This window comes from Oreochromis niloticus, linkage group LG12 (genome assembly GCF_001858045.2).
Source record: "Oreochromis niloticus isolate F11D_XX linkage group LG12, O_niloticus_UMD_NMBU, whole genome shotgun sequence".
NCBI lineage: Eukaryota > Metazoa > Chordata > Actinopteri > Cichliformes > Cichlidae > Oreochromis > Oreochromis niloticus.
The window spans coordinates 28,852,048-28,865,528 of NC_031977.2; the positions used below are offsets into that span (position 1 = coordinate 28,852,048).

General features: G+C 38.7%; 1 protein-coding gene across 1 annotated transcript; it reads right to left on the reverse strand.

Annotated features, from left to right (window-relative positions):
- Nucleotides 1-2,440: 2,440 nt before the first annotated feature.
- Nucleotides 2,441-11,542, reverse strand: lhx6b (LIM homeobox 6b). Its single transcript, XM_019365218.2, has 9 exons — nucleotides 11,336-11,542; nucleotides 10,578-10,708; nucleotides 9,884-10,015; nucleotides 9,376-9,497; nucleotides 7,264-7,484; nucleotides 6,019-6,119; nucleotides 5,828-5,923; nucleotides 4,913-5,084; nucleotides 2,441-3,147 (listed from the first exon to the last, which is right to left on the reverse strand). The coding sequence occupies exons 2-9, from the start codon at nucleotides 10,578-10,580 to the stop codon at nucleotides 3,065-3,067; spliced, it is 930 nt and encodes a 309-aa protein (XP_019220763.1). The 5' UTR covers nucleotides 10,581-10,708; nucleotides 11,336-11,542; the 3' UTR covers nucleotides 2,441-3,064.
- Between the last annotated feature and the right edge of the window lie 1,939 nt (nucleotides 11,543-13,481).

Consider the following 13,481-nt stretch of genomic DNA (forward strand, 5'->3'; position numbering starts at 1 on the left):
AACATGCTTAAAAAAAACATGGAACTTCCCAGATTTTCTGAAAGCAGATCCAGGGTCAAAGAGGAGGTCAAAAGGTCAAAAGTAGAGATAAAAGTTGAAATGTGAAAATTCAGTTTTATACTTCATAGAGTTTTATTGAAACTAAATGAATAGTTAAGGAAGAATGATGAAATGAAAATTGCCTGGCCTTATGCGGGACATTTTTTGCCAAATTTCAGTGGCCAAAATGTATTTGAGTTTTTTCTGGTTTCAATTAAGAACTGACTTACTGACTTAGGTACATGCCATGAAACCAGAGCCAACCAACAAATTTAAGCATCATTTTTAGTTTCTTGTAAAATTAGCAAAGTTTGACTACATTTATTTGTAATGCATTTGACTGTAGACCACTGAAGTAAGAAAAAACACAAAACATCTAGCTTCTTTATTTAAACTGAACTGAGCTATTATCATGTTCATCAGCCTTTCAGTTACTTTGTATAACATCTTCAGTGCAATCAAATAATATAATCTAGTGAAGCAGGAAAAATAACACACACACAAAAAATTCTAAGACCCCGCCAGCATATGGCAGTCTGAAAAAAAAACTAGAGGAGGAGGAGGGTGCTGATGAAGATGGCTCATGTTGCAATCTTCCACAGAGGTTTTGTTGACTGTTGTGCAGGGGAGAGCTCATCAGCGTGAAGGAGAGAAATGTGAATACGTGGAGACGAGGGGCACTGCAGTGTATCTGCTCATTAGGCGGCCAACGCTGTAATTCAGCGAGCGAGCAGCTCTGCAATCAGGGGCCTATTCATTAGCATGGGGGGCCCGCTTTCATCTGCAACCACTTGAGGCTGCCAATCACAGAGGCGGACGCATGACAGCATGACAAAAATGGGTCGACTTTAGCGTTCGGGGATGCTTGTGCATGGAGAGAGACATGCCTAAACGCTGCCTTAAGCGCTCGCGTCTGAGAGGGGAAGAAATGTGCGTTTTTACAGTGTAGTGCTGGCAGGTGGCCCAAGCTGTGTCAGCCTGATAATCATCTCTGCTCAGCATGAAGACAGCTTTTGTTCTGAGATTTCACAAGGAGCAGCGTCGTTTCAGTGAACAGGTTTCCTCCTGGATTGAATTGATTGAAAGCGATTGATTAGAGGAAAGTTTGATTTAAGCGCAAAGTTTAGGAAAGAACAAGAGCACTGAGATAATACAGCACTCATATATACATTAAAATCAGCCTCAATAGACACTCAAACACACCTGGCCCAGCCAACATATGGACATCTTTAATTAAATCTCTGAGGAGTATAAAGGAACCATTGTGTGTGTGTGTGTGTGTGTGTGTGTGTGTGTGTGTGTATGTGTGTGTGTGTTTATCTGCTGTCTGCTTAAGGCAGCAGGGGCTCAAATGGACTTTCCTGCTTCTTTTTTACAAGCAACAGGAGGAAGACTACCATCAGTGGAAAGTATGTCAGTTCACTGATCCTGGTGTTTCTGGATTTTTGTGCAAATAGCTATTTCATTTCACAAGATATAAAATACAAACTAGGAATCTAAATAAGCAGTTATTTACTGTGCATTTATGTCCTTTAAATGGATCATTCTTTATACACAGAAAATAGCTTTTCACTTTGATTGCAAACAGTCAATTTCTGTAGGTAAAGAGTCATCTTCAAAACTTACCACTTGTCAGAAAATGTGCTAATGCTAACATTTGTGCTAATCCTAAATATATCTGTATCTATAAACCACATCAGAAAACTGGTTTAATATAATAAAAAATCTCTAGTAAATCAATACGCACCCTATTCTTTTTAACTGTATACTGGTCACATGGTCACACATGTGATCTCTTATTTGATTTGTTAAACTCTACAGAACCTGACAGGGGTCTTCTTGAGCAGGAATGTGAAATTGCACAGGTGCCGCACTCTTGGATTTGCTGTTAAAAAGCCCCCACATTGATCCGGTTTTGAAAATACACATGTAACGATATGCTTTAGCTTGAAGTATCCCATTCACTCTTTGCCATCACGGCGCCTTAAGTGCTGTCAATCAGTATAACAGCTGTAGATACTCTGTGCTAAAAGAGCTCATAAAAGCCGACAAACTGCCCAATCGATGGCCACGCTTCGAGTGAAAACGGCTATAATCGTTTTCACAGTGGGATTGATCACATTTCCTGTAAAGTACAGCGTGTAAATTGGAGATGATGTGTAGGTTTGTCGTGGGATATTGCTCTTAATAACAGGTTACTTTAGGTACTTAGCCTCTGACAGGTGACCTTTAGATTTAGTGGTTTTGAGTGTCCTCATACAACATCGCATTTTTCTACTCCATCTTCGACAAGCTGTTGCATTTTCAATCACACACACACTTACGTATAAACACTTTACTCCTTGCTCTTCAAGTCAGCCTGATTGTCTATTATTCAAACACTAAAACCTTCATAAGGGATCTGATACATTTTATTAAACCATGGCCGTATTTACAATGTACAGTAACTGAATTTTTCCATTTCAAGACACATTCAAAAGTGCGTTTTTAAAAGTGAAGTTTTGCTCTGAATAAATAAGAGTTTCCATTTTCTGACAACAATACAACAACAAACAACAATAAAGCTGCAAATGTGCTCATCACCAGTACAAAATGTAAAAAAGAAAAATGCTGAGGTTTTACTGTAACACTGCTACAACCACTCCTCTTTTCTTCTGTTCTTTAAGATCATGTTGGAGCAATTAAAATATCTTGTATGAAAGTGAAAACCAATTCCGATGCAATGTTTCGTGTCCCGTGGAAAAAAAAAAAAAAAAGGAAAATAAAATAAAAGTGGTCTTCTGCATTATAAAAAAAAAAACAAGGCAAAATTAAAAAGTAACTCCTGTGTTAGCCTGAAGGCTTCACCACAGTTTACTCAGCAGTCTCACAATGAAAAACCCGACTGATTAGAAAGCGCGGTCCTGCCGTCACCCGAGGACTTGACTTCCAAACGGAGCAAATTGCTGACAGGGCGTCCCGAAGGATTTTTTTTCCCTCCACAACATCATCAGAGTGTCGATGGTGGAAAAGTAGACACAGCAAGTCAGCGGCTGATGGGAAGTTGTGGTAAAGAGATGGACGGGTGGGTCAAGTGGCCCGGAGCAGCGAGGACAGAGAAGGGATGAGCTGCACAAAGAAAGAGAAACAACATGAGCTTGGCAAGCAACATGACCACGTTATTATAATTAAGCTGAACAAAAATGCTACTGATGACTGACATAAATACTTAAAGCATCAAAATAATGAGATAAACCACAGAGAAGAAGGCTCAGAGTGAATGTTTCAAAGAATAGTTCAAAATCACAAAATATTCCCATATAGGGTTTTAAAACCTACAAAACACACCTTATACTATTACAGCATTTTTATAAAAGTGTAACTTCACTGGATGTAATCTGTACCTATGAAATACTTGCTGATACCCACATAGTGTACAGTGGATGTTGCTGGTGTTGTCACCAGCAACGTTCTGCACAAGCTGTTCACAAATAACTTCCACCCAACAGCAAATTTGTCCTGTGGTCAGTCTGAAGAACCTGGACTGGGTGGAGATGAGGTGGGTGGATGTTTAAACTGTGAAGTCCACCCAACAGTGATTAGTTATTTATAGCTTTCTTCTCCCAACCTACACTTTTGTAAACAACATGTTTCTAAACTTAAGTTTTGGCATCCAGTTTTTACATCACCATTCCTAAATGATTTCTAAACTTTATTTCTTTATTATTGCTGTTTTTTTTCTGTTGTACATATGCAAATATAAAGAAATTTCAAAATCAGAAAAAAATTTTTTTACTCAAAACAAACATGTAAGTCTGTCATTGTTTTTTAATGTGAAGCTATTTTGGGTGCAAATATTTATAGCTAACGTTTTTTAACATTCACTTTAAGTTCAGTGCACAAATAGAGTAATACATGTTAAAAATCAGTTAAACACAAAAGAAATTAGGCTCCTTGTTCTTTTTTATGTAGTAATCTTTGCAGTTTTATTACCTTGTGACCACAAAGATGTGCAGGCTAAAAACTTTCTATACTTTACAATGCTAAAAAACTAGCACAGTTTTCTCTTTTAACTTATTTTCTAGTACAAATGTTTAATAAACAATATTCTAAGCCACATATTATTTCATGGCGCTTGAACAGAAAGTTGTTGTTTTTTGCTCAGCTAGTTTAAAACTTGTGTGCAAAGCGATTCCAGTGAACATTTAAGTACCATGAACACAAGTGGAATTTACCAGCAATGACTGAAAGTCTGATAAATACATTTTTCTGTTTTGTTGCCAGAAATCAAAACAAAATTCTGATGAGAAAAAACAAACAAACCAGAGAGGGGATCCCTCCTTCACAGTCCTTCAGATTTCCATGTTAGCAGTCAAATGTTTCCATTATTTTACTTTAAAGCTTCCCTTAGAGCTCCAACACTCGATGAAATTTTCAGCTTCCACCCCAGAATAAAGCACCGTTTATCTCCCATGCAAATCATGATATTGCAAACATGAAATTCGCCATTATTCACAAGAGGTCACCAGAGTGGATGGCTCCCCATATTTGATTTGGCACGATCCCAAAGGGATTTGTGTCTCCTCCAGGTCTCAGACCAGGAATCGTTTGTGTGTTGGGTGATTGTGTTTCACATGTAAAATAATTACATCTTTCATGACTTTCCTTCCTTAAAGGAAGCACGAAGTAGCCTCCTTACATACTTCAAGTTCCTACTTAGGGGTTGCACTTGAGTAATTCGGCTTCCACCTGTGCATAGTTTATGATATAAAAGAGAGAGATTGAGGTAAAATGTCACATTTAAGCAGTGGAAGCTGATCGTTCACCTGCCAGGAGTGAAAAAAGGACCCTGCATTAAATGGCACTAGCAGACGATTAAAGACTTGACACTCACTGTCCAGGTATCCATGCAGGGCCAGCAGGTGTGGTCGGTCTGGGCTGCTGAACGGTGAATAGTGGATATCTTCTGGCAGTGACGGGGGCATCCTGGACAGCGGGGCGCTTTGAGAGAAGCTGCTCTGAGGCGGCTGCTTTTTGTGTCGCGCCCGGCAGTTCTGAAACCAAACCTGTAAAAAATATTACTGATAATGTGATCGTGCAAAATGCAGGTGGATATGATCAAACGCTACAACAACGCTGAGCAGGTCCCGGGTTCAGATTCCCCTCACCACACCCCATTAATTTCTTCATCTAAGCCAGGTGATAACTCCAGTTTGATGTGTGAGTGTTTTACTCTGCAGCTTAATGGTGTTAGTGTTTAAACTGGCCTCTCTGTAAAGTACAACAATGGTAATTGTGTTTTATTGGTCTTAGAGTTGAAATGGAATCATTCCCAGAGGGGTCATGTTTTTAAAGCACTAACAGTGAAAAGAAAGGAAAACTTTCTCAAAGATGTCTGCTTTTTCTTTTGGAAACCCTTAAAATCAAAAACTTTTGGGTGGAAATTAAGTCATAATAAGACAAAGCATCATCAGAGCAAATTGCAAGAAAAGCATTGCGAGGTACGAGTCCGTTAGCATGTGAAGTTTTAATGTAAGAATAATGGGATCACCCTTTTAAAACTCTGGATACTAAACAGATAATATTATACCGTGATTCCTCAGTTTCTTTAACTTATGATCCTAAAACATCAAGTTACAATCACAAATTTGTGTTATTAAGTGTGATTATTAACCAGTTTCCAGGAGCCTGAAAAAGCAAAACCATCCTATTCTTTTCTATCACGCTTATATTACATGAAAACTTTTTTTTGTTTGATATAATGTAGAAGTTGAACCATAGTGTATCACCAGATTTGACCATAGCCTACCTGTATGACTCGCCTGCTCAGTCCCGTCATTTCTGCCAGTTTCTGCAGCGTCTGAGCATCAGGGTTGTTGTCCTGGGCAAACTGAGTCTGCATCACCTGCGAACACACAAAGCCACACACAGAGGGCATGAAATGGCAAGTAACACTGTGCTGCACACATACACAATCATATGTATCAGAATGGTGCTAACCTGCAGCTGCTCTGCAGTGAAAGATGTCCGTGCCCTCTTGGCTGGTTTTGGTTGGCAGTCCTGATCAGAAGGTAGTGCTCCTTCCAGAGTCAGTCCTGTGCCTTAAGATAGACACAGTAATCATTCACTAATTAAAATGCAGTCATCAGAGTGCAAAGTTACACAAAGCAAGTTAAAGGAAAAGAAAATCTTATTACAATGTCCCAAAATGGAAGATTTACTCAGTAACATAATTAAAATGTTTTCTTGCCAGCGGCCGCACTATCCAAAGTATTTACACCATTATGGGATACGTTTGAATCACTGAGAGCACAGCAGAGTGAGAAATGAAGGAATTATTCCTCTATTTGTCTTTCATCGAACGTCTCTTATTATTGTTAGCCCTCCTCAAAACTTCCTTTTTTCCAGGCTCTCTTAACCTCTACACTCTCTCTGTTTTCAGACCCTCGCAACTTAATTTTAGTCCAACAAGTTAACAGGAGGGAATTTAGATAGTCAAAGTAAAGCAAAAGCAATTCAGAAATTTTACACCAGTTAAAATGATGAATCCGAAATCCAAACACATCAAGAAAAACATTCCATTCAACTGATTATTTGCATTACATCGCTGTTAAAAAGGGCTGAATAGCTCGAGAGCAACTGAAGTAGAAGAGGTTTAGAGCTTGAGCTGCTCCTTCTGTTACTGAGGCTTAAACCAAGGCTGGGTTACAAAACAAGTGAAGTCATAAGTACACAGGGGCCTCAAAAGCCCCCTCGGTTTACTCCAAATTATTTAATTAATAACAAATAAGTTTGAAATCTGAACCACTGAACCAGCGTGTCAGCCATGTTGGTTCTTCAATCTTGTAGCCCGATTCTTAAAGATGTTTGGACCAATTAACACTCCAAAAGACATTTGTGATATTATTCCACAAACGGATCAATGATGACTTACTATCAGTAAGATTGCTTCTTCTCTCTAATTACAAAGTCAGGCCGTGCAGAACAAATAAAAATCTTCTTATATCTTGTCAAAGACCACAAAAATGTTTCATTAACCAAAAAAAAAAAAAAAAATCCCTCAGAATTGCACAACTAGACATTGTGTATGATTCAGGTTTTGCCATTCATCAGTCATCAAAAATCTGCATTTCTAGTGTGCCTAAATACTAGCAGGTACTTTCCCCTCAGCGGTTTTAGCTGGTAATCCAACCTCAGACATTCATCTTCAATGTCTGTGAGATTAACTTTCACTGGTTGGGTTACCGTTCTCTGCAGCTCTGCGTAGATTGTCCAGCATGATGTCGTAGTGGCTGCGGCAGAGCACCCTGCCCTCCACCAGGCCGAACTCCTCCCCGGTCGACAGCTGCCTCTTGCAGGAGAAACAGGCGAAACAGGCCAGGTGGTACACGCTGCCCCGAGCCCGTCGCACCCAGTCACTGGCGTACACCTGTCGGCCACACTGGGCGCACTTAGTGCCGAACCTACTGTGAAGAAGAAAAGCACGAGCAGGTGAAGGCTGGCTGCAGGTTACAGAGTTCAAGAAGGGATATTCTGGTGTCCAACCAAACTCTATTCTATATTTGTTAAATTTTGTTAACACACAAAAAGACTAAAAAAACAGTTTGACTATATAGAACAGCAAAATATGAAATAATTAGTTTTACTGTTTTGTGTAACATCTGTGCGGAGGAGTCGTATTACTGATACGATCTTGCATCATCTGCTCTCAATAAAGCTTTAGTTTTTGAACATGACTTATCTTAGCATGATCCAACATCTCTGTTTGGGGTAATTAAACATTGCACACACACAGATTGTTTGTCCACCAAATAGAATCTGCATGTAGCCTGAAAGGTACAACCCAGGACAAAAACAATGACTCAACATGATCTCACTGAGTGTATGAACATTTCTGGTGCAGAAAGAAAAGCCAGTGAGATTTTGGAAAACTGGAACCGTGAAAAGTGAAAGGTGGAGGCATTCCTCCCACCAGTGGAAACTAAATGTCCTACGCAGAGATTTCTGTGAGTCACTCGGTTTGAAGTAACTGGACTGAAGAATAAGTGAGTGTAAGATAATAAGTGTCCTCTTTCTCTTTGAGTGATTTGTGTGAGATGCTGGGTAAGAGGATGTGGGAGAGCAGGCAGTGGCAACAGACTGCTACATCTCAAGATGATTGAATTTTGTATATTTTTAAAAAGTCAATCAAAAGAAGTTCAAATTAAAATAATAGCCATCACTTCCATTAGAAAGAACCACAAAATTAGCCAGTAAAACTGTTGATTTTGCACATTTCGCCAGTTTTCTATCAAATTTGCAAATACTCAAAAGGCCAAAACTAACTGAAATGGAAAGGGACATTTAGGGCAGCCAGCTGGTAATCAGGCTGTTTCCTCTGGAGGCTTTTGGTCATTAGGTTTTATGAGAGTAAGCAGATAGAAACACAAGAAGTCATTTTTAAAACATTGTTTTACTGGTGATTTATTCTATTTTCTTTTTTTCAATTATGACTCTAAAGCCAAATCATGTTGAGACCAAAAGATCAACTTGGAGAGCAAAAATCAATAAGCTGTAAAAACAGCTGGACATTAATTTAATTTAGGTGCAATAATTTATCACATAAGCACAATAATGTTTTATGGCAAGTTTTTTCTACTCTATTAAATGAAGGATTAAATGTAAAATATTTAGGGAAAAACACTTTCCACCCTTTCCGCATTTTAAAAGGTTACTTTTTGTATTTTTCCCCCAAATAATTGAAGATATGTAGAGTCTGCCCAACGAGTCTGGCTGTGTAGATTTCTATTGATATGATAAGACAGGCGGGTGCTGTTAAAAATGGCAAGATAAATAATCTGTATCAGCATCATGCTTTTAGTGAAATACACATTTTTCATTTGTTTATTCTTTTCCGTAAAGAGGAATTAATGCGCCGCGTTGTTTATTAATAAGACACGTTTTTAGATATTCTCAGTTAAATGGAGTGGCATCGAAACCACCAAACTAAATCGTCGCATTTATTTTTCTGAATAAATTACATCGATCAGGCAAAAAAGCGACCTACACTTTACTAAATTTTTTAATTATTATACATTATTCTTTAATAATTGCCAAATTTAATATTAATCCTATAGAAACGATAACTAATGATTAATAAGTTTCCATTCAGGCCTTATAGAAAAATAAACACATTTCAGTGCTGTGGCTGTTATCAAATTACATATCGGAGTTTTTATGTTTTAACGGTCGAAAAAGCTCTAAGGAAAAATAGTAAGAAAATATTAAGAAAAATATTAAAATGTCAAGAAAAGCTTATAAGACTCTTACAGGCAGCTTTGGAAAACTACAGTCGTCGTAAAACATCAGAGCTCTTACCTGAAATAATCGAGCTTGCAGTAGATTTCTTTGTTTTTAACGTAGCAGCTGCTGTGTTGGCGCAGAGACGCTCTGCACACTGAACACTCCAGACAGCCCAGGTGCCAGTTCAGGTTGTTGACCTGAGTAGATTCAAACACACACACACACACACACACACACACACACACACACATTGACATATCACACTCCGATAGCTCTCTTAATCGAGATGCTCAACTAGAAATTAAACCGCGTTAGAAAAAAAAAAACTAAAACAAAAAGCATTTGAACAGTTCTGTACAGTCTTCTTTGGAATTCTACACTAACTGGGATTTTCTTCGAAAAGAAAACAGACATGAAGAAAAATGGACAGCAACCTCAGGAAACGTTTGCAAAATGATCATTTCTGTCATTATCAGTGATTTCCTGAAGACAGGGATGTGAAGAGAAGCTTACGCTTAAATAAAAAAACAAAAACAAAACAAATCTTACTTCTCACTGTAGGTTTTACGGGTTAATTTCGCACCTTCAGTAGGTAGCGGTCGTGGATCTCCATGCCGCAGCTCGCGCACTGGTTCTTTGCCGCCGGAGGAGGGCAGAGGCAGGCGGCCTCCGACGGGCTAGACTCCCCGGACTCCTTCTTCACCTCCGATTTAGACTGCGCAAAGACAACAAAATAAAATTACATGAAATAAAAGAAATAATAAATAAATAAAATAAATCACTTTTATAGCAAATACAGTTTCTTGCATCTTTTAGATTTTATTAAAAAAAAAAAAAAAACCGTCAGTGAAATATGTAAATCCTAACCAGAGACGTGGTACCAACATGAAGATCCAGTCCAGAAAAAAACATTGATATCAAACAAAAAAAATAACTCGATCTGGTTTGCCAGTGAGTGCTAACTATTTCTGTGTATATTTACTAATAATTTCCCCGTATATGTTGTATGGTATTTCGCAATTTCAAGTTTCATAAAATTACATGAATCTGTATCTCAGCCTAGAACCTTTGCAATATGTGAACTCCAACCGCAAAAGGAAAGTGGATAAACTGAGTTTTGGCGTCTTTACGCTCCATCTCCTCCCGATTAAACCTGCGCTTCCGCCAAATTAACTCTATCCCGCTACGAAAATAAATAAATAAAATAGGGAGAGTCAATGAAAGACAAAGAAATGAAAAGGTTGAAAACCAAACTCGTCCAGATGTTTGTGACTCACCATTTTCGGATCTTGAAGGCTGCCTATTTGGAGAAGAGATGGAGCTTGCTCTGCGCATTACGCATCTCTGCCCCAACCCACACTATATCCGGTCCAAAACAAGGAATAACAGTTTCTCCTGCATTTAAACCCTGGCAACAAAAGAAATTTTGATGCAATTAGGAGGGGAAAAACTATATATGATCGATCATTCCTCTTGTGCACGATAGGAGGCTGTATTCCCATGCAATCAAACGCAGTGAAAAGAAAGGATGGCACTATATCTGCAATTAGCGGTAGATTGAAATGCTTCGCTTGATAAGAGGCAACCCGAGTGTCAATTTCATCTGTCAATCAAAAAAAAGCAACCAAGCCACCAAGCTAAGAGAGAGAAAAAAAGCGCCACATCCTAATTTCAATAGCCGTATAATCGAAAATCGAAAAATCTCAAAGTGAAGAGGCTCAATTGGAGATCGGTCTATTCATAACAGACAATGTGCAGAAACTGCAGCTGATCTTGAGACATAAAGGAGCTTGATTGTCTCTTTCTCGTGATGGACCCATTTAAGTACTTGAGGCTCCCCTGCGTGATTACAGCTGCATTCATAAACTGCCAAAAAATCTGCGTTTGGGTGGCAATCCGGACTCCGTGTTGTCCTTCATTCCTCGAAATTAACACGAATGCAAGATTATGTTAATTACCAGCTACGGTATAAATATTGGAGGCAGTAAAATGAAGCGAGAGGGCCTATGGGAACATAAAAACATATACTTCATACATAGAAAACCTCCCAAAAGCAGAGAAAACATCGTCCGATGAAAGTTTTTCCAAAACATCACAGGTAAAATATCCAAATAATTCCGGGGACCATGTTTTTTTTGTTCTCCCAAGGGCTTCCTTCTGTTTTTCTGCATTCAACACAAAAATAATAATAATAATCCAACTTCATTCACTCTGCAGGACAAACCAGTGGCTCCAGTGACCCTCCCAAACAGCCTCCCAGTTCTGCTGTTCCTCCCCGCCTCGACTCGGAGTTTACACCCAGTTCAGTCAGACAGGATGTGATGCTGCACGCTGGACCAGCAGATCTCCTTTCTCACAGGAAAATGTACATTTAGCGCATTAATTCGAGAAAAAACGAGCGAACACCCGCTAATTAACTGAATTTCTTCATTTGGATATAAAGGTCGCAGCTTTGAGGCCACTTCATTGAAATCGCTTCCATGCATAAGAGCTGATTGCAACTTCAGGAGTTTAATGACGCCTGCAGTGATAATAATCAGTCATATAGAAATTCTCTTAATTCTTCTAAAATGGTTTAAGTGTTATACTTTTTTGCATTATCAGAATGAAAAAAAAATCTATTTGTGATCCTATAGGATATAGGAAATGCTGCTCTACAGAAATTTAAGGTCTATTTAGAGTTTAAACGGCATATAATTAGACCCAGAAGATTTCTATTCATACTTTTAGAGAGTCCATGTTCAGCGCTTTAGCAAATAAGTGAATACTGTTCATAAAATATACATTTGGGGTACAAAAGTAATATTATGTGAGTTAAAAAAGTTTCAGTGAGAAGATGAAGTCCTTCTGCTTAATGACAGATTCAAGTGACGCCATACATTTTGGGGATATTCTAACAAACATGATTTCCTCCAGAAATGGTTCAGTGAGGTTAACAACTACTCTTCAAGTAGTTGTATTAAAACTGTTTTGGGGGTATCTTATATTTGCACTAATATGAATAATGTTTTGTAGTGATGCAAAGCAGAGGGCGGAGGATGTCGTCATAGAATAGACTACTTGATCGTGATGAAGGAGACTTTGTAAAGATGTCCAAGCAAAGCACTGAGAAAACACCCCCAGACTTAAACAGTCCCACCACAAAGTTTCACTCATACCCTGAAGGATAAAATTCTCCAGCTCTTTCTTGGACACCTTTCTATTGCCTGTCAGAAAAGAAACATGCTGATATAACTTTGTTCACCTCAAGTATTTGGCACTGGTCTCCTCCAAAGAAGGGGTTTTGTGATGCTTCTCCTCCACTGATACCATCGATCAGCCTTCATTTGACAGGATTTTTGCTGGCCGAGTTATTTAGGTCTTCATCTATGATGTTTTTTCTCTTTTTTCTCTGTTATGCAGCTGCTTTTCCACCACTCAGTGAACAGGCTTCATGTTTTGATCTTCCAATGGACACTTTTGTTCTCCCTGATCATGCTTTAGAAAATGATCCAATAATCTACACAGTATTTTTACAGCGCCTTGCAGTGAACCCATGATTTGGTGCAGAGAAAGCCCCTCATTGCTTAGAATAACAGTTTTACTTCCAACACTTAAACTTAGTACTGATGACACGTTTCCCAGCATCACACTGCTACTTAGTAAACTAGAGAGGCAGCTCTTTCTTGGCTTTTATTATCCCTGACTGATGGTTTCTGTTGATCTGCTGCCATGTTTGCCACCTGCACTGACATTTTTAGGCTGAGAAATACCACAGGAAATTAAATATAATGTTACTGGTCCAATTGGCAGTATTTTAGAGACAATATTAAAGTTTGATTGAATCTCAGGAACTCTGAGGTAATTTAATCAAACTGAACGACATACAAAAACACTTGAATCTAAGGGACTCTGCAGTACTGTGATCGTTGTGGATACCTATTCTCATGCTTACTTACACATTTGAACAATGAAGGGACGTGCAGAGCACATCCTCTACCAAGTCCACTTTAAAGAAAGTGAACTGAAGCAGTGCCAACATTTTATGGTTTCTTCCTTTGCCTATGCTCCACCTCTTCTGTAAGTTTCATGAAATTTAGCTCGGTCGTTTTTGTATAATCTTACTAACAAACAGACAGTCAGCACTGATCACACACCTCATTCTGCTTGCATCCCCACAGGGATACTTAAGAGGCTTCATT

What these genes read in the sequence shown, in the direction of transcription:
- lhx6b (XM_019365218.2), bottom strand. An exon ending in TGAGCAGGCGAGTCATACAG is followed by an intron (nt 5,085 to 5,827) that starts GTAGGCTATGGT and finishes TATTTTTTACAG; the next exon opens with GTTTGGTTTCAGAACTGCCG. An exon ending in CCTGCATGGATACCTGGACA is followed by an intron (nt 3,148 to 4,912) that starts GTGAGTGTCAAG and finishes TTCTTTGTGCAG; the next exon opens with CTCATCCCTTCTCTGTCCTC.